This window comes from Melospiza georgiana, chromosome 13, assembly GCF_028018845.1.
Source record: "Melospiza georgiana isolate bMelGeo1 chromosome 13, bMelGeo1.pri, whole genome shotgun sequence".
Lineage (NCBI taxonomy): Eukaryota > Metazoa > Chordata > Aves > Passeriformes > Passerellidae > Melospiza > Melospiza georgiana.
This window is the reverse complement of record NC_080442.1, coordinates 2,143,410-2,168,333: the sequence shown is the minus strand read 5'-3', so window position 1 is coordinate 2,168,333 and position 24,924 is coordinate 2,143,410. Positions and strand designations below refer to the sequence as shown.

General features: G+C 51.9%; 1 protein-coding gene across 1 annotated transcript; it reads right to left on the bottom strand.

The window, feature by feature from the left end:
* Window positions 1-693: 693 nt before the first annotated feature.
* DUOX2 (dual oxidase 2) lies at window positions 694-23,151 on the bottom strand. Its single transcript, XM_058033145.1, has 33 exons — window positions 23,088-23,151; window positions 22,301-22,384; window positions 19,570-19,734; window positions 17,290-17,477; window positions 16,030-16,231; window positions 15,330-15,496; window positions 15,188-15,248; window positions 14,601-14,697; window positions 13,322-13,409; window positions 12,888-12,990; window positions 12,580-12,743; window positions 12,015-12,181; window positions 11,753-11,871; window positions 10,829-10,966; window positions 10,097-10,210; window positions 9,326-9,528; window positions 8,946-9,131; window positions 8,300-8,525; window positions 7,617-7,710; window positions 7,274-7,449; window positions 6,588-6,657; window positions 6,047-6,142; window positions 5,122-5,300; window positions 3,980-4,210; window positions 3,640-3,739; window positions 3,472-3,521; window positions 3,194-3,321; window positions 2,826-2,979; window positions 2,474-2,706; window positions 1,804-1,962; window positions 1,461-1,616; window positions 1,228-1,356; window positions 694-816 (listed from the first exon to the last, which is right to left on the bottom strand). Exons 1-33 carry the CDS (start codon window positions 23,149-23,151, stop codon window positions 694-696), a joined length of 4,614 nt encoding a protein of 1,537 aa, XP_057889128.1.
* Between the last annotated feature and the right edge of the window lie 1,773 nt (window positions 23,152-24,924).

The window sequence follows — 24,924 nt, the reverse complement described above, 5'->3', positions numbered from 1 at the left end:
TTATTTGAGCTCAACCACAGCCTGTAAAAGCAGCAGTGATGCAAAGCCAGGCATTACTTAACCAAGTACAACCGATTCCTGATTGAAGGGCTGACACTGCTGGAAGAAGCCAATGCAAACACAACTAAGGCCTTATGCAAACCCAGGAGAGTTAACTCCCCCTCCTTGGAGAGTTAACAAGCAGGCACTGAAGAGTGTGTGAGGAGAGCCGTTTCAAAAAGAGGGCTAGCAGGGAGCTTGCTGGCTCCTCACCCCATCTGTTCACCATATGGGTCTTGGAACAAAGTGCTGTAAATTCAGATTGTGCAGGCACCAAGCTGCTCCCCAAAACTGGATTGACATTCCTTGAGTCCCCCAGCAGAGCAGAAGCTCTGTCCTGTGCTATTAAGGGGGCAGAGCTGGGTTTAACTGGATTGGGACACCGGCATGCCCCTGACTGTGGGGCTGCAGGGATGTGTGGATGGTAGTAGGGCTCAGGGGTTCTCACTGGGGCCATGTAGGGCAGTGCTGGGATGATAAGGCTTTACTAGCACACAGATCTCTGCTGTGTGGGTCTCAGTGTCCCTGCACTCAGCTCTGCATGGCTTTCACCTCAGGAAGGTGCCTGGGACTGCGGCTGCTGGAATTATTGCTGCTAGGTGCTAGGGTGAAATAATGCAGCTGCAGCCAGAGGGTGGAACAGTGTGGGTAGGGTCAGAAATTCTCATAGTGATGTGCAAAGTAGGTCTGGTCCTTCTTGTTCATGTGCCGGCACGCCTGCTCCACACTCTTTGTCATCCCGGGCGGGCCGCAGCTGAACACCCCGATCTTCTGCACCTGGGGAAGGAGGGAGCCAAAGGGTCAGGCTGCAGCACCAGCTCTCCCCACAGGCAGCCCCCCTTGCTCTCTGACAGCTTTGGGCACGGTCTCAGCCTCCAGAGGCTTTTGGGGAGGTTGTCCCATTCCCAAGGAGCTGCCAGGGCCGTGGAGGAAGGATGGGAACCCCCCAGCTCAGGTCAGGGGTTGCAGCTGGGGCCCTGCAATAGCAAGGGGTGTTTGGCTGGTACGGGGCATTGCTGACTCCTGCAGCTCAGCCTGGCTCCAGAGGGAAAACAGGATTCATTCCCCTTCTGCACTGTTCTTGGTGCAGATGCCACTGAGGTCTCCAGGACCTTGGGGACAGGTTGGGACCAGTCCTCCACAATGGCCAGTGGGTGCACCTCCTCCTGTCCCCAGCTGGACACTGACCTCAGGGTGCACCTCCTGCAGCGAGCTGAAAAAGGGCACGAAGGGAGGGCGCCCAAAGTGGGTGATGGAGCGCAGCCCCGTGAACAGGCTCTTGTTCAGCACCTTCTGGAAGTGCCGCTCACAGATGTACTGAAAGAGAGATTGGTGCACATCAGATGGCCCAGCACAGCCCGGCATGGCCTGGCATGGCGTGGCATGGCACGGCACCCTTGGCCTTGGATGCCCAGGCTCACCAGCATGGTGGTGCGCAGATCGAACTTCTCGGCCAGCTGTGTGATGTAGATGTGCACAGAGACCAAGCCGTTCTTGTCTGACTCCTCCACCTCCCGGATGATGTCTGTCAGCCACTCAAACTGCCGCTGCGTGCGGGTCACCCAGATGAAGTAGATCTGTGGAATGGGGCCCAGAGTGGGGCCAGCATCCCCATGAATGTCTGTGGACTCCACAGAGGATTTTACCCCCAAAGAGGCCAGCAGCAGCAGGAGGCATCTCAGAATCACGAATCAATGAGGTTGGAAAAGATCTCTGAGATCAAGTTCAACCTCTCAGGGGGGTTTGTCTTTCAGACACTCTTACCTTCTTACAGAGCAGCTTGGAGTTTATGGATGACTTGAAGACCAGGTCCTTGAGAATGGATGCGAAGGGAGTCACCCCGATGCCTCCTCCCACCAGCACCGACACCTCAAACTTGTTCCACTCCTGGTGGCCCTCCCCAAAGGGCCCGTCCAGGTAGAGCTGGAAGGGAGACAGCAGTTAGCAGAAGTGTCTGCTTGCCCAGGCCTTGGAAGGGCTGGAGGAGTGCCTCACGCTTGGCACAACCCATTGCTGAGATGCTCTCTTGGTCTAGACGTCCCCAAGGGTGACATGCTGAGCAGGGCTCACCTTGGGCAGATGTCTAGGTGTCCCCAAGGGTGACATGCTGAGCAGGGCTCACCTTGAGCAGATCTCTGTGTGTCCCCATGGGTGCCATGCTGAGCAGGGCTCACCTTGGGCAGATGTCTAGGTGTCCCCAAGGGTGACATGCTGAGCAGGGCTCACCTTGGGCAGATGTCTATGTGTCCCCGTGTGTGACATGCTGAGCAGGGCTCACCTTGGGCAGATGTCTAGGTGTCCCCAAGGGTGACATGCTGAGCAGGGCTCACCTTGGGCAGATGTCTATGTGTCCCCAAGTGTGACATGCTGAGCAGGGCTCACCTTGGGCAGATGTCTATGTGTCCCCGTGTGTGACATGCTGAGCAGGGCTCACCTTGGGCAGCGTGCCGAGGAGGGCCAGGCTCTTGGGCGAGTAGAGCTCGCGCAGGCGGGTGGTCCAGGGCCCCACGGCGCGGATGTGCAGGCTCAGCGTGTCGTCGTGCGGGGCCGAGGTCAGCGTGAACGGGTGGTACTCTGTGGTGCCCAGCCCCACGCAGGCGATGCGCACCCACTGCCCGGACTTGTAGTCAAAGTCCTGCGGCCGCTGGAACTGCAGGTGGGTGACACCTGTGGGGAGGTTGTTGGAGATGTTGGGGGGTTGATGCTCCTGCAGCACTGCAGCCCCTGATGCTCTCGCAGGGAGCCTGGGCTGGGCTGGTGCGGGGTGGCCAGGGATGCTGTGGTACCTGAGGGCAGGAGCTCGGCTTTCACCACACTGATCTCCACCTTCTTCCTGCTCAGGCTGTACAGCTTGTCTGCGCTGTAGATGAGGGCTGGGATGATGAAGTAGATGTGGAAACGGGGCTGCTGGATCAGTGCGTAGCTGCCGTGGATGATGACCTGGGCAGGGAGCAGCAGAACCCTTTAGCAAGGTGAGTCATCAGCCCAGGGATGATTTGGTGGCAGATCAACAGCAATGGGGAGCCAGGAGTGGGGCTACCATCTCCCTTGGGACTACCCCAAGCTATTCCATCTCATCAGCTGCACTGAATTCACCTACAGGCTTGCAGTGCATGGGCACCACCATCCCTCCCTTCCAGCCCCAACCCTTTACCAGGATGTAGAGCAGCATGTAGAGGTGGTGAGTGATCCAAAACCCCTGGAAGCTGACGCGCCGGAAGTGGCGTGTGGCAAACACGTACATCACAGCAAGGACCACGAGCAGCAGCACTCCTGTCATGCCTGTGAGAGAAGAGTTAAGAGGGGCTCTGACTGGACTGGGCAGAGGGCAGCCCATCCTGGACACAGGTGTGCCAGTCTGTCTGCGAGGACAGACCTGGAATAGTTTGGAAGAACCACCTGGAATAGTTTGGAAGAACCACCTATTCTCACCTGGAACAGTTTGGAAGAACCACCAGTAATACTTCTGTGGGAGCTGTGACCTGGAGAAGGACAAGAGATTGCACCATGGAGTGACCAGAATGAACGAATGGTTTCCATTTTCATTTCTGTCCATGCCCAGGACACCCTTGAATGGACTCTGCTTCAAATTCCACTTACCCATCATTTGTAAAGACAGTGGAGAAAAGGCAGGACAGCACACTGAGAGGTGTGACTGAGAAGATGTAGACGTTCACTACGTGACCTGCAGTGTGGAGCACTGTAAGAGAAAAAACACAGAGAAAGAAGCATCACTTGATGTGGATGGAGATGTGTCAGACTCTGATGATGTTCCCTGGGACCTGGAGTGACTCAGAGGACTCCTTTTTTGTAGTGCAAGGCATCTACGTCTCTGCAAGGTCTTTAAGCTTATGTCTCTGGTCCTGCCATGGTGGTCCTGCCACGGGATGATGGGCTGGTCCTGTGCTGGTGGGTGGCAATGCCCCAGCAGCCCACCCACCTGAGAAAATCAGGGCTGCCATGGCAACCCAGCGGTGGAAGTCGACGGCGGCGTCGAAGGGGATGTAGTGATTGAGGAAGGTCTCCCGCAGGACGGTGATGAGGTTGCGGCACATGGTGAGGAGGATGTAGGAGTACATGAAGGAGATGGAGGCAGCTGAACCCCTGGAGATGATGATCCCCACGAAGGTGGTCTGTGCAATTCCAGTGCTGGGGGATGCGAAGGCGTAGTCTGGGGAGAGAGAGCGGAGGGGGTGTCGTGTGCCCAGCGCTGAGGGACATCACCCTCCCTGTGGCAAGGGGACAGCCACCTGCGTGGCTCCACCAAAAACGGGACACCAGGAGTGGGTTTGTGTGGGGAAAGGGGCACAACGACACAGAACTGCTGGATGACAGGGTGTCCTTGGAGATCCAGGGTGGAGAATGTCCACCTGGGAATCTGCACATTGGGACTGTGGCCTCAGATGGGGAATCCAATATAAGAGGTGTCCATAAACTGGAATAAGTCCAGTGGAGACCACCAGGATGGGTGGGAGCTGCAGGACATCATAGAGCTATGTCTATGAAAGGGAAAGGCTGAGGGAAATGGTATAAGAGGTGTCCATAAACTGGAAAGAGCCCAGTGGAGACCACCAGGATGGGTGGGGGCTGCAGGACATCAGAGAGCTTTGTCTATAAAAGGGAAAAGCTGAGAGAAATGGGCTTGTTCAGGCTGGAGGAGATGGGTCAGGGAAGCTGGCTGTCTGCAGCCATCTCATGGGCACACAGAGCAAGTCTTTCTTAGGCATGCAGAGTGGAAGGATGTGAGGCAAGAGCACGAGTTTCACTGTAGAAAACTCAGGTTTGAATCCTTGAAATTCTCCACAGGGAGAATGGTCAAAAACCAGCACAGACCCAGCAAGGCGGCGGAATCACCAGCCTTGCAACTCCTCACACCTTCTCTGGACAAGGCCTTCAGCAGCCTCATTCAGCTTTGGAAAAGGGTTTTCTCTGAGCAGGGCATTGCACCAGACCCTTCCAGAGATCTCAGTCCAGGGGAGGACTGACACTGTTGCCCAAAGTTGTGCCCATCATGCCCCAGGCAATCCACCAGCACTGAGGCAGGCAGCCCGTGCCCCTCAGCAGGGCAGGGTGGGCACTCACAGTAGGCTCTCTCAGCAAAGACACCAGCAGTGATGGCAGAGAAGAGGGTGACACAGACGATGTGGCGCCGGTAATTCTCAACGAAGCGCTTGAACTCCTGGATCTTCTGCTGGACTTTGTTCCTCTCGTACTTCTTCCGTCGCGCTTCCGTGTACAGACGCAGCTGGTACTGGTTTGCCCTGGCAAATGCAGGAGTGCTGGTGTCACCCTGAGGTTTTCCCGGCAAGGAATGGCTCAGGGCCCAGGTTTGGGATTCGTTTTTTCCCTGTCACATCAGCGGCAGGGGAGACCTGCAGAGCACACACCATCTGAGGGTGATCTCAGGTCAGCCTGCTCTGCAATGCCTTCAAAAGCTGGTAGTAAATGTGGAGGCAATGACTCACAAATGAAACTGTAGATAAGAACTGTAAATTTCATAGCACTATTCAGCCATCAAAAAACTCTCTGGAAAAGGGGAACTTCCTTAATTGGCGCAATTAAGGCAATCCAAGATATTATGGCCAAAAATAACAGCAGCTGAACTGCTGCCTTGAAATACTTGCTTCCAAGAAATACTTGCTGCTGCCACAGCAGGGAGGACAAATTCTCTCCTGCAGCTCTTGTAGGCAGCCCAGGTGAACCAGGAGGAGCACAGGCAGGAACTGTCAGACAAAACCCCTCTCTGAAAGCCACTATTCCAACCTCTGGAGTTGGCCACTTCATCTGTTTGAAGTTTTTTGGGTATTTTTGTAGAGGCACATCGCCCAGACCCAGCTATGGCACTGTCCTGCCAAGATGGGATTCTTTCTGTAGCTCCTTGGCTATTGAGTGCCTCCTTGGAGCAGTGACATTTGACTAGAGGGCTACCCAGTCTGACATGGAGGTGTGAGAAGCAGCAAACAGGACAAGCCCAAGCCCCAAAAGCACAGCTGGGGAGGGGACTCACTTTCTTCCTGGTCTCTTCCTCAGTTCTTGGCCTTTTCGCTCCATGTAGTGACTCGCAGTGTCCAGGTTTGGGTCTTGCTTCTCCTCTGAGATGATTCTGTGGAAATAGAGCTGTGTCTAGCCCAGAGTTCTATTTGCTAGAAGTGCTTGTTGACATTTTCCCCTTTTCTCCATTTCCCATCTCAGGCTTAGCTAGGAACATGTCCAGCTCTTTCCTGCAAGCCTGCCTGCATTAACTCCACTTGCACATGGTCTGGATTCACTCCAAGATAACCCCTCCCATCTGAAGGGCAATGCAGGACTCCCATCCCCACACAGAGGATGGAACAGGGCTCTGCAGGAGGCAATTCCCCCTTCTGGCTGTGCCTGGGGAAGGGACGGCAGCCCCCTGCAGCACGCACTTTCCACTCCTTCCCCAGCTCTGGGAGCTCCAACATCTGGTGGGAGCATTGTTGGAAGGCTTGGGGTGGAGGACAGATGTGAGCCAGGGCAGGGAGAGAAGGAATAGCCACAGTGCCACTAAGGAAGGGAAGGGAGCTTACCCTTTTGGCTCGTTCTTTTTTATGAAGGAGACACAGTTGCGCAGATTTTGCTTGGAGACCTCAGGGATACCTTTGAGGAGACAAAATGACAAACAGCCATTCAGAAACGTGCAGGACAAAGTTTAGGAATCTCCTGTGGGCAGGGAAAAGCTGTGAACTGGCCTAAACATCACACATGAAGCAACAGCTGATGTGACCATGTTCACAGGGGTTCTTGGATGAGGGAAGAGATGAGGATCTGACTCCATGTTTCAGAAGGCTGATTTGTTATTTTATGATGTATATTATATTAAAACTGTACTAAATGAATAGAAGAAAGGATTTCATCAGAAGGCTGGCTAAGAATAGAATAGAAAAGAATGATAACAAAGGTTTGTGGCTCAGACCTCTGTCCGTGCCAGCTCTCTGTGATTGGCCATTAATTACAAACATCCAACATGGGCCAATCACAGGTGCACCTGTTGCATTCCACAGCAGCAGATAATAAATGTTTACATTTTGTTCCTGAGGCCTCCCAGCTTCTCAGGAGAAAAAAACCCTAAGGAAAGGATTTTCCATAAAAGATGTCTGTGACAAGCTGAAGCCCCATTACTGCAGTTGGTGTGGGGGTGCTGACGGGGCAGGATTTGAGAGGTGCCCACTGCCTGCAGCCTTGCAGGAGCTGGGCAGTGCCAGCGCCCACTGACCTCTGACGCAGAGCTGGGTGAGGCGCAGCTCGCTGTCGTGGTCCCGCAGCATGTAATGGAAATTCTCCCACGTCAGCTCCTCGCGGTCCTGGAAGCCCGAGGCCCGGAACATGGACTCGGTCACCTGCTCTGCCTGCTCACTCGACAGGCAGTTGTTGGAGATCTCAATGAAGGACCTGGAGCAGGAAGGAGACATGGGAACACCAGCTGAGTCCCAGGCCAGTTTCATGGGAGAAATGGGCTCTTGGTTGCACTTGTGCACAGAAGCAGAGAAACTGGGAGCTGCTGCTGAAGACATGTCTATAAACATTGTGAAAACAGTAGGAGAGAGGAGGGAGAGTACCTGAGCATCCTCAGAAACTCCTCCTTGGAGAGGAACCCATTCTCATCAGTGTCATACATCCTGAACATCACCTTGGACTTTTCCTCTGGGGACCCTGGTGGGGAGAGGAAGAGGCAAAGTTAGAAGAAGATCCAATCTTCATCAACAAAGATGATTTCATATGTTGTTTTTGAGTGTCTGGACCCTGCAGCAGTGGAGCCTCACCCTTCCACTTGACTTTCTCAAGTGCAAGGTAAATATTGGGTAGACACACATTCTTTCTTGTGCATTATTTTTCAAAGTGTGCTTTTGCAGAGCAATGATTTTCCTGGGAGTTGTTTTGACTGAATCTGACATTCAACACCTCCACCTGTTAATCCATCATTCCAGTGGCCATTTATGGAGAATCAGATATCAGACACAGTTGCCATGACCTCCCAGGCACAGGATGTCCCTTCAGGAGAAAGGGCTGACATGTCTGTGGTGGTGGAAGACAGCTCCCCTCATGAACCATCTTTCAGAAAACACATTCACGTTGTCATGCCCCATGACCCAAGCTGAAGCTGTCCTGAGTGAAGGAAATTTTAACTAGTAGCAGTGTCTACAGGTTGACCTGCTGTGTGAATCACGTCCTCCCCTCTCACAGAGCCCAGAAACAGGTCCAAGGGCAGCAGACAGGGGCATTAACCAGCTCTAGCTCCCACCTTTCATGAAGACCACCAAGATGTCCAGGAACTCCCGAAAGGAGATGTAGCCATTGCCATCTTTGTCAGCCAGGGAGAACATGGACTCCACAAACATGGAGTGCTCCTTGAGCCCCAGAGCTTCAGCAAACTCAGCCCTGCTCAGCTCACAGGTGAGAGACTCCCTTGCCATCTGTGAAGATTCAAAGCTGAGCTCCCCAGCATCGGATCTGTCGATTTCCAGCACCTGCAGGTTGTGTCCCACAAAAGAAATGCTGTGAGTGATGGCTGAGCAGAAGGCTGGTGTTTCCTTCCTGACCTATAGCACAAAGACTGGTGGCTCCCTGGCACCAAACTCATGGCAGATGCCATGGAGAACGTTCCGTGTCCCTCCTACACAATGTGACTTGTCACACTCGACGTGACTGATCACTCTGGAGACCTGTTACATCACCCAATAGTCTCTTTGCCACTTTAGACACTTGCGTCACTGCAGGAGATCTCCCTTTGTCCTCTGCAGAGGAAAATGTATTTACTGGAAGCATTGGCAGCTTCCTTGTGGATGATTTACGAGCTCTTCCCGAAAGCACCAGCCCTGATGTTCATTGTTTAACCAATACAGAAATACCTTCCCCCATGCATCAGGGCTTGCTACACCTCTACACACCTGAGCAAACAGGTGCCTGAAGAAAGTCTCTAGAATTTGTTTTCTCTGCTCCTGGGTGACTGCCCGTTTCATCAGGTTCTGCTCCCTCATCTCGGACAGATGCAGGTCAAAGCTGCTCTCCTTCAAGTAGTCTCTGAGCTTCCCAACAAAGATGCTCCTCTCGGCCTCCCCATTGAAGAGCAGCACCTGCAAAGGGCCCACGGACTGGCTGTGATCACCAGGGGCTCAGCTCCACGGTATTTGCTGGCCCTGGGGGTTCTCAGGAGGCCACAACCTCCCTCCAAGGCCTTACAGTGCCTCCAGTGCCCCCAGCTGGGTGGTGCAGAGGACTGTGGAGGCTCCAGGGCAAGGTGCCATCCCCCAGGCACCATGGCACTTACCAGGTCGTACTCCTTGGGGCTCTTCAGGAGCAGAGCTTTGTTGCCTCTGTTGTTGGAGAGGATCACCTCCACTCTTGGCTGGGCTTTCAGGTTGATGCTCCGCAGCACAGACCCTCTGCTGTCCAGCACTTTGAGCTCTTTGTCAGCTTGGAGCTGAATGTAGACAGGACAGCTGTCTGCCTTGGGCCCATGCCACTCCATGGCTGGTGGGAGAGAGCACAGGACTCAGCTGGAAAGGTTCCTGCTCGTCTCAGAACCTCCAGCACTGAGAGGCAGTTTGGGAGTGATTTCATGACCAGGAAGGTCTCAAAGGAATAATGGTATCTCCTAACTGCAGAGCTCAAGCACATGGGCACAGGAGGAGTCCAGGCTAGGGAGCAGGGAGGCAGAGCAAGGAGATACTGTCCCTGTCCTGGAGCTACTGGTGCAATTGCTCTGCACAGGTTTCCTCGAGGCAAGGTGGGGCCTGGGGAAGATTGGAATTGGAGGAGCACAGGATGACTCAGGTTGGAAGGGAATCTTGCCCAACCTCCTGCCCGGAGCAGGACCGGCCACAGGTCAGGCTGCTCAGTGCTGTATCTGGTCAGGCCTTGAGCAGGATGGGCTACCAAGCCCTGGGCTCCCTGTCCCACTGCTGACTGTGCTCCTGGGGAAGCTGTTCCTCCTTAAATCCCCCCTGGGTACAAGCCTCAGGCCCAGACCTGCCTCAGACAGTGCCCTGGCAGCAGCAGCAGCAGCAGATGCCACCGCAGGGCTGGCAGTGCCACTCACCATGCATGGCCTCACCAGACACCTCTCTGCGCACGCTGGTGCCCTGCTTCCTCTGCAGCTTCTGGAAATCCCTCCTGCGCAGAGCAGCAACCACCCAGGCCACAAACAGAGTCACTGGGGACACAGGGGAGAAAGGGGCATGAGCGTCACAGACATCTTTTATGGAAAATCCTTTCCTTAGGATTTTTCCTCCTGAGAAGCTGGGAGGCCTCAGGAACAAAATGTAAACAGTGATTATCTGCTGCTGTGGAGTGCAACAGGTGCATCTGTGATTGGCCCATGTTGGATGTAATTTGTAATTAATGGCCAATCACAGCCCAGCTGGCTTGGACAGAGAGTCTGAGACAGAGCTTTTGTTATCATTCTTTTCTATTCTATTCAGCTAGCCTTCTGATGAAATCTTTCCTTCTATTCTTTTAGTATAGTTTTAATGTAATCTATATAATAAAATAATATATCAAGCCTTCTGATATATTAAACATAAAGTCAAATCCTTATCTCTTCCCTCATCCTTGGACCCCTGTGAACATGGTCACACGTGAGAGATCACAGAGCTCCTTCCCCCCTTGGCTCCCTCCTGGTGCCCAAGGACCCTGCCAGCTGAGGCCCCCCAGCAGAGACTAGGACTCAGCAGCTCCTGCTGGGAGGTGCTCTGTCCATGGGCACTCAGCCCTTTCTGTGGACAGGTGGAAGAGGAGGACAGTGACAGGAAGAGGGAACAGAATGACAAACCCAGGGGCAGGCAGCAGAGGACAACGATGATGATCCCGAAGCCCGCGCCGCTGCCTGCAAAGTAGTCCAGCACCATCATGGGCGTGCAGTTGGCCAGGAGTTGAGCTGTCAGCTGCTGGGGCTGGGGGCACGGGTCCCCTGCAAGGGGGAAACAGGCTGTGAGTGTCAGTGGCCTTGCACCCAGCCCACCTGCATCCCCCCAGGAGCCTCTGCATGAAGATGTTGATGGGGGTCATGGCTGAGCGACCCAGAAGTGCAGAATTGGGGGGCTTGATTTAAACTCCACCTCTTGGGGACTGCAGAATTGGGGTGCTTGATTTAAACTCCACCTCTTGGGGACAGCCTTTGGGTTTGGGTTCAACTTTTGCCTGCCACAGCTAATTGGACTCAAGTGCTCTGCAGGTTCAGCACCATCCCCTCTCCTGCTGGGATGGGCTGGGCAAGACCCTGGGCCACAGCAATCTGGGGCTCAGAGCCTGCACTCATCTGGATCCTGCAGGAAGTCCTCCTGGTGTGACTACAAGGAACACACACCATGGGAATGAAAGCACCTTGCAAGGTCTGGAACGTTGCCCAAATGTAATGCTTCCAGTAAACGGGAAGGTGTGGCAATATTCCAAGAGGAAAAGGCATTTTGCCAAACAGTAATATGCATTTTTCCCTTGGGATCATGCTTGCCTGCACTACAGCCCTCCTTCAACATCTACACCGTGTATGAACATCTTGCTCACAAGCAACCCCTGCATTTTGTGCCCATTTTGCTGGTTTAGGGTCATAGCAGGTGTGAGGCTTGAGAAACCCCAAACCTGATGTGTTCCCTGTGCCATTTACTCACCAGCTGTGTCACTGGGGTGGCTCTGTTTCCCTTGCTGCCTTGCAGGAGCCATTCCCTCCCTGTGCCCTCCCACTGCAGGGTGCACTCACCCTGTGTCCACGTGAACACGTGGGGCTGGAGGTCTGTGGGTTGGGCAGAGGTGACAGAAGTCAGCACGCTGTGGAAGGTGGTGTTACGGATCTCCCTGATCTCCTCCTCCGTGAACAGCCTGAGGAAAAGGACATGGAGACAAGTGGTTGTCACTGACCAGCATCAGGAGGGAACTGAGGAAGCTGGAGGATGCTTTTCCTCCAGTTTTCATGTGTTACTGGGGTTTGCAGAGCAACTCTCAGACAGGGACGAGGCCATTACCCATTCTTGGTGTTTTCGAACCAAAACCTGTCGGCATCACGCAGGCGCAGGAACTGTTCCAGGATGATGGTGGAGAAGAGGGAGCCATCAGCCTCCAGCATGCCTCCAGGGAGCAGCTCCAGCCCAGCCAGGTTGTTGCCATACAGGGCAGCAACCTTCTGCAGGACCTGGTGAGAAACCCCCAGCACACATCCGTGAGCACAGGGAGTTCTGCCAGGGCACCAGAAAGTGTTGGCAAGCCTTGGGAGGTGTAAGGAATGTGCATTTCCCAGGCATCACACATCTGTGGGCTGGGAGGATGCTGAGCCTCACACAGCCTGGAGCCCATGGCTTGAGCTTGAGCAGCTGAGCATCACTCCCAGGGCACACCAGCTCTAGGAGGAGCAGAGTGCCTGGTGGCACTGGGACAGGATGGTTTATTCATGACATGAAATTACAGTTACCCCCTGCAGCATGAAAATCAGGACATGCACTGATCTCCCCCTTCCTATGAAGCTGCAGAATTCAGTTCCTGCCTGGAACAACCCATCCCCCTTTGTCCCACAAGCATTCCCTGCCCTGTTACCTGTGGCTCCAGGTGTGGGGCAAGGCTTGACCAGTTTTGGAGAGGTTCCAACCCAAAATGCTGCCGGGCTTGGTTGTAGGTGGGCAGGCCAAAGTCCCTCCCTCGCTGGATCCAGCTGGCCACGTAGTCAGTGCGGGAATACTTCAGGGGCCCATACCAGAAATCTGTGGGGGCACATGCTCTGTGTGTCTGTAGCTCTCTGCGCCTCCTTTAAAGAGGCTGAGCTGTGTGGCTGGGTGCTGATGAAGGAGGCAATGGCACCTGCCTCCCCACCCTGCCCCCAGCACAGGCACAGCTGCAGTACAGACCTTGCAGATCCTCCACCACAACGTTGTCCTCCTGCTCTGCTATCTGGGAGCTCATCCCCAGCAGGATCTCGTCCACATCCTCTGCCTGCTGTAGCCCAGGGCTCTGACAGGCATGGGAAGAACCAGTGATTCCTCTTGCACAAGGGAGGACAGAAAGCAGCCCCACAACCCTGACCTGGTGCCCCCAGGGGTGCAGGGGAATCAGGGACCCCTTCCTGGCTCATTTTCTCCACATCAGCTCAGCCTCGAGGTGTGAGCCTGACACAGCTGAAGGCTGGGGAGGCTGGATGGGGAGGACCCCTCACCCCTGGTCTGGCTGTCATGATCTGCACCCAATTTCCCTCACAGACCCCTGTGGGGTGCCCCATAACCCAGAGCAACCCCCTGGCCAGCCTGCCACATCCCCAGGGACCCCCGTGCTCCCCACCCTGTACCTCTCTGCTCCAGTAGCTGTTGCAGAGCCGCACTGCAGGGAACGAAGCACCGGAGACAGACACGTTCTGGAACCTGCACCTGGTGTCCCTGGAAAAACAGAGAGGGATTGAACCTGCCCCTGGTGTCCCTGGAACAGCAGAGAGGGATTGAACCTGCCCCTGGTGTCCCTGGAACAGCAGAGAAGGATTGAACCTGCCCCTGGTGTCCCTGGAACAGCAGAGAGGGATTGAACCTGCCCCTGGTGTCCCTGGAACAGCAGAGAAGGATTGAACCTGCACCTGGTGTCCCTGGAAAAACAGAGAGGGATTGAACCTGCCCCTGGTGTCCCTGGAACAGCAGAGAAGGATTGAACCTGCCCCTGGAAGAACAGATAAGGATTGAACCTGCCCCTGGTGTCCCTGGAACAGCAGAGAGGGATTGAACCTGCCCCTGGTGTCCCTGGAACAGCAGAGAAGGATTGAACCTGCCCCTGGTGTCCCTGGAAGAACAGAGGAGGATTGAGCCCACAGCCCTGAGCCAGGGGTGCCCAAAGATGCCAGGACTTGGCTGTCTCAGCTGAGACATGGGGAAGGGACAGAAACCATTGGTAGGAGTGACAGTGGGGTAGGATGGTTGGGACAGATGGAGATTAGAGATTTTTGATGTTAGGTTGTGGAATTTATGATTTATTGTAAAGGGGACCTTTACAAGTTCTTTACTTTTACTAGTTGCAGCTTGGAGCAGGCTTGAGAGAAGAGTGGTAAAGAGGATGAGAGAGAGAGAGTAAAGGAGGATAAAAGATTTATTGTATTTATTATTAAAATACAATAAACCTTTTTTTGTGTTGAATATTCTAATTTTTACTAACCCATTCCATTCAATACATAAATTTTATCATATTTAAATACACTTCGTAAGAATTATTACATTACTATATTATGTTACATTTTAAATTTTAAAAATTGCTCTTTGGACCTTTTTTGCTAAGTTAGTAGGGTCTGCTCTGACTTTTGGACTTGGTTGCAAGCAGAGGTTATTGTTTCATTAAAAGGGGGTTACCTTTAGCTGGTCATACTATATTTTTGCAGTTGTTTAGTAAGGTATCTTAAAGTTTGCTTTCATTTCAATTTTGCTTATAGTTTCTATATTCTCAAAATCTTTTGCTAGACAATCATATTTATAATGCTTTCTTTCATCTCCCCCAACAACCATCCCAACAAAGACCATTCCCAGTCACCAGCCCAGCTTGGGCATCCCCTCCCCTCACACAGTCCCATGGTCCCACCAGGCTGCTCCTACCTCTTGTAAACTCCTGGAGGCACCATGGTGGCCAGGAACTGCCTGGCAGCTGCCACAAATTCAGGGGAGATGCTGGGGTCCAGGTGCTGCTGGTAACCTGTGGGGGAGTGTGGCATCTTTTTATGAAAAATCCTTTCCTTAGGATTTTTCCTCCTGAGAAGCTGAGAGGCCTCAGGAACAAAATGTAAACAATGATTATCTGCTGCTGTGGAATGCAACAGGTGCATCTGTGATTGGTCTCATGTGGTTGTTTCTAATTAATGGCCAATCACAGTCAGCTGGCTCGGACACAGAGCAGAGCCACAAACCTTTGTTACCATTCCTTCCTTTCTATTATTAGCTGAGCCAGCCTTCTGATGAAACCTTTTCTTCTATTCTTTTAGTACAGTTTTAATGTAATATATATAATAAAATAATAAATCAAGCCTTTTGAAACATAGAATCAGATCCTCGTCTCTTCCCTTGACATAAGACCCCTGTGAACACTGTCAGGCTGGAGGGAAAAGGGGCCAAGCCCCCTCTCCCTCCCCACCCACCAGCTCCCCTGTCCCCTCCCCTGCTCCCAGCCCTGCTCTGCCCACCCTCACCTTGGTACTCGGGGACCTGTGTGCCCAGCAGGGTCGGCAGCCACTCGTACAGAACGATGCTCTAGGAACAGGGAAACGGGTCAGGGCTGGAACCAGGCAAGATCCTGGGGGTCCCAGCAGAGCTGGGGGTGCCAGCCCTCACCTGGAAGGTGGCGATGACCCTCTTGCGGGCGTGCTGGAAGAGATCCTCATCGGACCAGGCGGGATGCTGCTGGGCCAGGGCTGCGGCCACGCGGTTGTGGTAGCGGAACCAGGCGATGCTCTCGGCCTGCAGGAAGGGGCTCTCATTCCCCCAGGCACTCCCCAGGTCTGCAAGAGCCACCACGACCATCACTGGGGGTGTCACCGCTGGGTCTGGCTTTGCCCGTGGCTGGAGGAGCTCACCCAGCCCCGTGGGTCCAGCCCAGTGTCCCCCTGTCCCTGGAGGAGCACCCCCAGCCCAGTGTCCCCTTGTCCCCTCACCCTTCCTTCCCCCCAGCCAGAGCAGCAACCTGGGCCAGTGAGAAGCAGCACCAGGCCCCCAGCATGGACTAAATGTTGGGCAGGTGAGGAGCTCCAAGAAAGCTGGGTGGGTTTGTGTCAGCAGCAGCCCCTTTCCCCAGAGTTCAGCTGGGATCAGAGCTGCTCTCTGACATTGCCACCAGGATATTTGGCCTCTGGAGTTCCTGGTGCGTCCTGCTGGGGCTCAAATCTCCCACCCCTTGGGAACCTGCCACAGCCCTCCTGATCCACAAATCCTGCATCTTCTGCCCTTTCCCCTTTCCTGGGCTCAGCTCTGGGCTCAGCTCCAGGGACCCCCAGCTCCCTGCAGGGATGAGGAACCATTGGGATGCCCCCCTTACCGTAGATCCCTTGGGGACCGCCCTGTCCCGTGGATGGATCCAGAGCCTTCCACATGGGCACCCTCCCGTCTGTCTGCCTGGGGAGGCTCCCGTCAGGCCCTGCTGCCAGCTGTCCCCCCTGGAAGCTCCTCAGGGCATCGCTCCAGGAGTGAGAGGGGCCGTAGATGGAGCTGCCATCCAGCCAGCCCGTCACCCCGTTGGTCTAGGGCAGGCACAGGGAAGAGGCATTAACAGGGGACAGGGTTTCACTGGAATGGTGCAAAAAAGAGGTCTGGAAAGCCCCAATCTGCCTCTTTTGCTCTTGCAAAGCAGTCTGTTTTAACCTCATTTTAACCAGAGCTCTCAGGAAGCAAATGCAATCTCTATGCAAGCTTCAGGAGTTAGTGCCAGGTAGAGGAAATAACCAGGTACAAGCTTTTCAAAAGTACATTTGGGATTGTTTTTTCCCCAATTATTTTGGCTATGCCCAGAAGCAGACATCTGTGAATCCCTATGTAGGCTGGAAAGGGACTAAACCCATCTCTGGGGAAACTGGGAACACCAGAGTTTTCCCCTCTGATCTCACAGTAGGAAAGCCCACTATCCTGAAAGCGTGTTGAACATCTCCCCTTCCAAATGTTTGCATGGAAACATGCTTTTTATTCTGAAAACATGCTGGTGTTTCCAATTTTTTAAGCTTTTAAATATTGATAAAAACATGACTTGCTAAATTGGTCTCTTCAGGGTTGGTCCCCTGAAAGGTTTAGAGGGGTGTTTTACTTTGGTGATATTGGCTGGAGAGATCTCCAGCATGAAAGAAATCTGGGGAACACAAGCAGAACAGCAAAATCCAGAGAAACTGGGGGAAAACCTGGATTTATTTTCCAAAATGACTGAAATTCAGGGAAGCACCATATCTTTGTGGCAGGGCCAGCTCAGCTTTGTGAAACATTATTAAAGACAGAACTTGGTGCCTAAAACAACGTGCAATAATTGACTGACCTATTTCTTTGTCAGTCAAAGAAATAGGTCAGTCAATTTCTTCATTTTCTTCATTGGGGAAATGCTTTGACTCTGGGCAATCACTAGCATTGCTCAATGTGAAACTGGAAGTTGACTTTGGGTTCATTTAGTTGGTTTAAGTGCTTGAGAGAAGTTTATTTTTAGGGATGTAGTAGTGCTATCAGTTATTTTTGTAAATTATATTGGGTGTTACTGACCCCAATGGTGGGTGGAGAAGAATTTGGATGAAAGGCAAAGAGCAGAGGAGAGCACACCCACCTGCTCCCGGGGGCTGTTGGGGCTCTGTCCTGTCTCTGCTGCCCAGCGGACGCGCTGGAAGGGCAGGACCACGTCTCCAGTGCCAGCAGGGTCAAACGTGGGGTCTCCAGAGGGGATGTGGATGTTGAGGAACTCAGCAGGGCAGCCGGGCTTCTCTGTCTCCAGGATGTCCAGGAGCACGTGGAAACCTGGCAGACACCAAAGCCTGGTCAGCAGCTGGAGCAGGACAGCAGGGAGGGCAGCTGTGGGCGGGCTGAGGGCACCACCACGAGCAGCCAGGGTGACCCAGGCCAGGCTGAACAGGGCTGGAAGGAACCTGGCCTTCTTCAACAAAATGACCATTGAGATCCCTTCCAACCCACACATTCTGGGATTCCATGATTCCCCAGAGACAAACACCTCCAGGCCTGGAGATCTAAGACCCCACTGAGCTCCTGGGAGACTGAAAAAGCTGCTCCAGCTTGCAGCAGTGCAGCCCAGCACGGCTCTTATCACACCTGTCTGGTGTTTTCGCCGTGGGGCAACTCCGCTGCTAAAAGAAATGAGGAAGTTCCCAAATGACAAATATCAGCACTTGGGTCACCTGGCAAAGGCCACCAAAAACCCACATGATCTCTCCTAGCCAGACAGTGTTGTGGTGAAGTCAGATCCTGTCAGGGGTCTCTGTGGGCAGCATAACTCCCAGATATGTCAGAGAGTCTCCTTTCCCAGCCTGGCAACTAAGGAAGGAGTTGGCATTCTTCTGTCCTGGTTTTCAATGTTGTTTCTTTTCTGTTGTCTAGAACATTCTTTCTCTGACCTGCCGAGGTCTCTCTGGCAGGTTGGGTTGAGGCACACTGACTGCCTTCTGTTATCTTTCATACTAAAAACTATGTGTACACTATTTACAGTAATTTCCCAATACCTATCACCTATGTTAGACAGTGAGTTTCTACTCTAAACCAATCCAAAAGTGCCAGCATGACCCAGAAGATGGAGGTTAGGAAGAAGGAGAAAAAAGGCCAAGGCACACCCAAATTCCTCCATCTTGGGACCCCGAGCCCTCATTCTAAAAACCCCAAAATTCTACTTTTCCACCCTGTGACAAACTAACTATCATTCTACTTAAACTTTCGTGGCTTGTAAATCCACATATAAGGTTGGTAATTTTTTCCATGGGTCATAATCAAAGGCACAGGGGTCTTGGACTCTGTGCCAAGGTCTCTGAGCCCCCTGGCAGGGGCTTGAGACATCCAGGAGGGATGTCCTGGGTTCTGACAATACCCAAGGAGTGTGATATCCACAAGTGTCTGTGGATCTGATATCCACAAGTGGGTCTGCTGCAGAGCACCGGGTGAGGAGCGTTCCCATGCACGGCCTTGGGTGTGTGACAAACCAACTTTTTTTCACCCAAACCACCATTTTTGCAGTGGATGTGGGGTCTTGTAGGATTGATGGGGGGGTTACACGGTCGGGACGGATGGAGACGAGAGATCTCTGCAGCCAGGTCGTGGAACTTGGGGTTTATTGCAAAGGGCCTGGGTGCAGGGCCCTGCTGGGAGCTGCCAAACACAGCTCAGAGCAGGCCCCAAAGAGGGAAAGAGAGATAAAGAGTGTGGTAAAGAGAGAATGAGAGAGTAAAAGAGAGGATCATAGGGTGAGGTTCCCGTTACAATGCAATAAATCTTCTTCTGGTCTTGGAATTTGAGGTTTATTGCAAAGGGCCTGGGTGCAGGGCCCTGCTGGGAGCTGCCAGCCACAGCTCAGAGCAGGCCCGAGAGAAGAGAGGGGGAGAGAGGATGAGAGGGTAAGAGGGTAAAAGCATAAGAGAGTAAAATGAGAGACAAGAGGTAAGAGTAAGAGCTAAGAGCATAGAAAAGTAAGTGAGCAAAGTTCCTGTTATACCATAAATCTTCTTCTGTGTTGAATATTCTAATTCTCACTAACCAATATAGTACAAGATACAAATCCTACAGCATTTCCATACAGCCTATAAGAATCATTACATTACCATACTGTGCTACATTTTAAACCCTAAAAACTCCTCTAGGGACCCCCTCTGTCAAGCTGGCAGGGTCTGCTCTGACCCTTGGGCCTGTCTGCAAGCAGAGGGTGTTGTTCCATCAAAAGGGAATCACCTTCAGCTGGCCACACCATTGTTTTCCAGTTGTTCAGTAACTGAGGTATCTCAAAGCTTGCTTTCACTTCCATCTCACTAGTAGTTTCCATACCTCAAAATCTTTTTCCAGGCAATCATATCTATAAGGCTTTCCTGTTTCACCTTCCCCAGCAGGGTCTTACCAAAGAAGACGGCGAGCACGGTGCTGTTCCTGTGCGAGGGCAGCCCCGAGGGGCCCCGTGCCAGGGCGGTGCTCAGCTGGCGCGCGTTGGGCACGCGGGGCTCCTGCAGCGCCTGGTACACGCCGTCCGCGAAATGTGCCGGCAGCAGGCGCAGCAGCCTGGCTCCTGCAGCACCAAAACACACAGGGGAGATTAGTTAACGTGGGTCCTGTGCTGCCCAGCCATGGCAGGACACGTGGATTGTGTGTTCTGGACCCAGAGGACAGCGAGAGCACAGCGCGGTGTGACTGTGTTCGCAGGGGTCCCATGATGAGAGTAGAGATGAAGATCTGACTCCATGTTTTAGAAGGCTTGATTTATTGTTTTATGATATAAATTGTGGGAAATCCACAAAATTAGAGGGTTTTGGGGAAAGTTGCAAAAGGCAGGCCTCAGATACAGCAGAACTGTGAGCAGAGCTAAGCAGCAGCCATGAGATAGGTCAGCAGAAAAATTATTTAAACTGTAGAAAAAGCAAGGGCAAATAGAACAATGGTCTGTGTATTAATGCTTGTCTGAATAGCTCTCTAAGCTGCAGAAAGTTTATCTAGCAAGATATTAGGAAGGTTAAAGCTTAATAATGGAGCTCTGTGCATTGTGTTTTAAAGCTTACAAGCAGGTATTATATTCTAAATACAAGCATTGTTTTAACCAAAGGTACATGTGCTTATGGTGATTGGATAGAACTACTGTCAATGTGCTTTTGCTTTGTGTGAGTGGTCAAGAAGCTTATAAAGTAAGTTGTAACATTAAGTTTTTTGGCCTGCTGCCTGGATTATGAGCTGGTGGCATCTTCCCATTGTCATAATCATGTAATGAGACTGATGCTGTAAAATAAACAGCTCAAGGCGCTTTCCATAGCAGCCCTGTCTCGTTCATAGTTTGTAAATAGCCCCCCTTTGCCAGCCTCAAATATTATATTAAAACTATACTAAAAGAATAGAAGAAAGGATTTCATCAGAAGGCTGGCTAAAAATAGAATAATAAAGAATGATAACAAAGGTGTGTGTCTCGAACAGAGAGTCGGAGCCAGCTGGCTGTGATCGGCCATTAATTAGAAACAACCAACATGAGACCAATCACAGATGCACCTGTTGCATTCCACAGCAGCAGATGATCAATATTTACATTCTGTTCCTGAGGCCTCTCAGCTTCTTAAGAGGAAAAATCTTAAAGAAAGTTGTCTGTGATGGCATGGGTTCTCAGAGTGGCCAAGAACATGCAAGGGTTGGTGGCATCACCCAAAACTGCTTGCAACAGTGGAATCAGTACTCTTAGAGCCAGGAGGGACCCTCCTCTCTTCCAGCTGTCCTTCTCTCGTCTGTGTGCATCCCTGCTGCCTCCTGAAGGTCTGGGATGGTGATCCAGTGGGTAACTGGAGTGATGTTGAGCTGTCCCATATTAACAGTGTAATCCTACAGAGGTGTGGTGTTTTCCAGCACCATAGGGAATGGGAAAGGGAACAGCCAGAGACAAGTGTGAAGATGAGAGAGAAACACCCTGATTTTGCACATACTCCTGGTCCCAAAACTGAAAGGCCCAGAGGCCTCCTGGTCATTTCTCACTGGTTTTTAAAGCCTTGTCACCATTTACTGGAGTTCCCCAGAACTGGGGGAAATCCTGAATTCCTGCCTTAGTTTGTGGCTTAGTTTCCGCATATTGGTTTCCAAAACTTAAAGTCTGATCTGTCTACTCTAGAAGAAGAAGACCTGGTCTGTCAGGGCTGGTTTTTCCTGTCAGGCTTTGGTGTTACTAAAGGCTGGTGACACACATGTCGTGTGGGAGAGCCAGTGTGTCACCAGAGCAGTGACCAACCTGCCAGAAATGAGGATTCAGAATCTTCAGTGTTTTAAGTAAGATCCTGCCTGATCTGTCCTGGCCCCTGGCTCAGGGACATCTAGAGTTGAGCCCATGGCTGTAACACGAGGAAACAGTTCACCAATGGCACAGGGAAATCCCAAATGCCTCTCCCAGAACATGGTATCACCTCTCTGTAGGGCAGAAAATCAAAGGTTCAGCATGCCTGTGTCACAGACGTCTTTTATGAAAAATCCTTTCCTTAGTGTTTTTCCTCCTGAGAAGCTGACAGGCCTCAGGAACAAAATGTAAACAATGATTATCTGCTGCTGTGGAATGCAACAGGTGCATCTGTGATTGGTCTCATGTGGTTGTTTCTAATTAATGGCCAATCACAGCCAGCTGGCTGGGACAGAGAGTCTGGGACAGCTGCCTTTGTTATTCATTCTTTCTTTTCTATTCTTTGCTAGCCTTCTGATGAGATCCTTTTCTTCTATTCTTTTAGTATAGTTTTAATGTAATATATATCATAAAATAATAAATCAGCCTTCTGAAACATGGAGTCAGATCTTCATCTCTTCCCTCATCCAAGAACCCCTGTGAACACCATCACATGCCTGGACCATGAGCTCTTCTGCCTTGTGTTGGATCCTTGTTTAACTGTGTGCTGATTTTGGCTAAAGATGTTGGGTTTTTTTTGCAGCTCTGGGATCCCTGACCACCACAGAAACGCCTGCTGAAAAGAGCTGGGTCCATTCTGAGCTATGTCACAAAGGCACAAAGCTTTGCTCCGGGACTGATCCAACACCAGCAAGACCTGTAGATTGTCAGAAAGCCCAGAGCCCAGGGGGGCAGCTCACGGTGCCCATGCCACCCTGGCACCCCTGGCACTCACCCACAGAGCCGTGGCTGTGGTGCAGCAGGTTGTTGTACCAGCCGTCGTAGCGCTGCACCTCCCATGAGATGCTCTCCTGGGCTCCTGCAACACACAGAACACACCTCAGCAGCAGCAAGAAAAAAGCATGAAAGCATCACCACTAGAGGATTATATTTATATTGGGATTTTTTTTTCCCCATATTCTTTCTGAAACTTCCCAATTATGCAGGTTTTCAGGCAAGTTTTGCACTCCTTTTGAGGAACAATAGCTAAAATTAGAAAGTCATGCTTGTGATCCTGATGTCCCCCGATCAATTTGGGGCCACCACCAGTCTAATCCCAAAAGACAATCCTTTTCTCCTTCTGTCTCACTGGATCAGAAACCTCTCCTTACTTCTGACCCCCACAAAGTCCATGTGAGTCAAGGAAATACTTGGCGCTTTTGCATCAACCTTATTTCCTTCATGTTAATTTTTATTACTTTTACTTTTGATTTTGCTAATACTAGCAAAGACTTCCAGCTCCAGCCAACAAGCTGCGTGCTCAGCTGCCATGGGGCAGTCTCTCCACCTGCACTTTGCTCCAATTGTTTTCTTATCTCCTCACAGGCTGCATCACAGAATGATGGAATTTGTGTTGGAAGGGACCATGAACACACCCTGGTTCCATTCCCCCTGGGCAGAGACACCTCCACAAGAGCAGGGTGCTCTGAAATTATATCCTGTGGCTCAGAGGAAATTCTCCTGAGGGGCACCAACTCCCCAGGATCTCCATTTGGGTTCCCCATCCCAAATATCACACTTACCCGCCAAGGTCCATGTTCCCACCAGAGCCACCACCAAGCTCAGCATCACTGCTGCAGGTTCCATCTGCCCCTGGATGGAAGCAGCAACCTGCAAATGGAGAGGAGAGGGAGGGAGCTGCAGGGGGGCTCTTCCCAGAAATGTGGAAAGAGCAAACCTCAGCTCCTTGCTGTGGTTTGTGCTGCTGGGTAAAACCCCCCTGCTGCCATCATCCATCAGCAGCGCCTGCTAACGTGGGCTCTGGGAAGCTGGCAAGAGTTGGGTGAGACCCCACCACCTTGGGAAGGTTCTGCTGGAGCAGGACCAGTGCTCCTGCCTTGGGGTTCAGTCCCAGTTCAGACTCACAGCTCACCAACTTGCTGTGTCTGCTCCGTTACAGAAAGAGAAAAGCTTGACATTTCATCACAGAAACAGGCACATTTCAGGTGGAAATTCCCCCTGCATTGCCCCACCCAAGCAAATCCAGCTGTGAACACGATGGAACAGCCTCAGCACACAGTCAGCCATCCCAGAGTGTGTGAGTCCTGCAGACAGCACAACCTGATCCCCTCTGAGCTGACTGGATGGCCATCCCTCCTGCCCAGCCTTTCTCATGGTGCTTTACCACCTCCCTTTCCACAAAAACCTTGGATCCAGAGCAGATTTCACCAGTGGGAACTGAACATTTGAAATCCCAGGCAATACCTGGTAAAAGAGAGGGATTCCCAGTCTGAATTGTGAAGTGACTCAGAGTCACAAATGTGACAATTTCACCCACCGCTGGCTTTCCACGCACAGAAATGCCAAACCTGAATTTAACTCCAAGACAGGATTTTTCACTAAATACAGCTCTTTGTCCCTGGTTCAGTGTGCATCCAAAGATCAGCACTATTTCAGAAGAGCTGTGCTGCCAGGAGATGCAGCAGCACACAGGTTTCAGCTTTTCCTATACCACTCTGTCACATCCAAATTTATGTTTCTAATTTTTAGTATTTTTTCATTAATTTATTTAAAACTGAAATAAAATCTGGCTTTGGAAAGGCTTACACATTTCCAGCAGCTCTGTAGGTTTTATATTTCATTTACTGAGAATGGCAGTGTGGATTTTTCACCTGTAACTCCCAGTGGTGCAAACTGCAAAACATGAGTTCATGTTGAACTGTCTGCTTGGAAAACAAAGTGATCTGAGACTTAAATATTATCATTTGCACTCACATTGATTACATCCATCAATTTGAGCACTCATCACCAGGCTGTGAGCAGAGCACGTGACCTGTGGTTACATCTGCCAAAAATTCCTGCACTTTTGGGGTTTTTTTGCATTAGAAAATAAGTTGTGTCTCAAGAAGTGACATTTCCACGCTCCTTGGCCATCACCACAGCTCTTCCATCCTTTCCACCCTGTGCTGAGCACGGTCTGGGGGATGTGGGATTTATTTTGTGCAGCTGCTGGGCTGCACCAGAGGCTCTGTGAGCCCCATTCTGCACAAAGAACAGGGAAGTTTGGCTCACAGAGACACAAGGAGGTGCCTGTGCTCACTGGCAGGATGGGCACGGTGCTGTCACCATGGGACTGGGGCTGTCCTGCCTGAAAGCTCTCCCTGGTGAAGCAGCTCCTTCCCTTAGGGGGGACAGAGTTGGGGACTTGTGCAGAAAGGTCCACACAGCCCCCTGTGCTGCAGAAAGGGAGATCCCAGAGACACAGCTGGATTCATCAGGCACAGCTGCATTCATCAGGCACAGCTGGATTCATCAGGCACAGCTGGATTTATCTCCTCCTGACTCCAAATGTGCAGCTGCCCCCCTCCCCAGAGCAAGGTCTGAAGGTGGCTCAGGAGACACAGAGCAGAGGCAAGGCTC

What these genes read in the sequence shown, in the direction of transcription:
- DUOX2 (XM_058033145.1), bottom strand. Translation starts at nt 23,151, where the DNA reads ATGGAACCTGCAGCAGTGATGCTGAGCTTGGTGGTGGCTCTGGTGGGA. An exon ending in CGTGTTCACGTGGACACAGG is followed by an intron (nt 10,967 to 11,752) that starts GTGAGTGCACCC and finishes TCCCCCTTGCAG; the next exon opens with GGGACCCGTGCCCCCAGCCC. An exon ending in CACCCAGCTCTGCGTCAGAG is followed by an intron (nt 6,658 to 7,273) that starts GTCAGTGGGCGC and finishes GTCTCCTCAAAG; the next exon opens with GTATCCCTGAGGTCTCCAAG.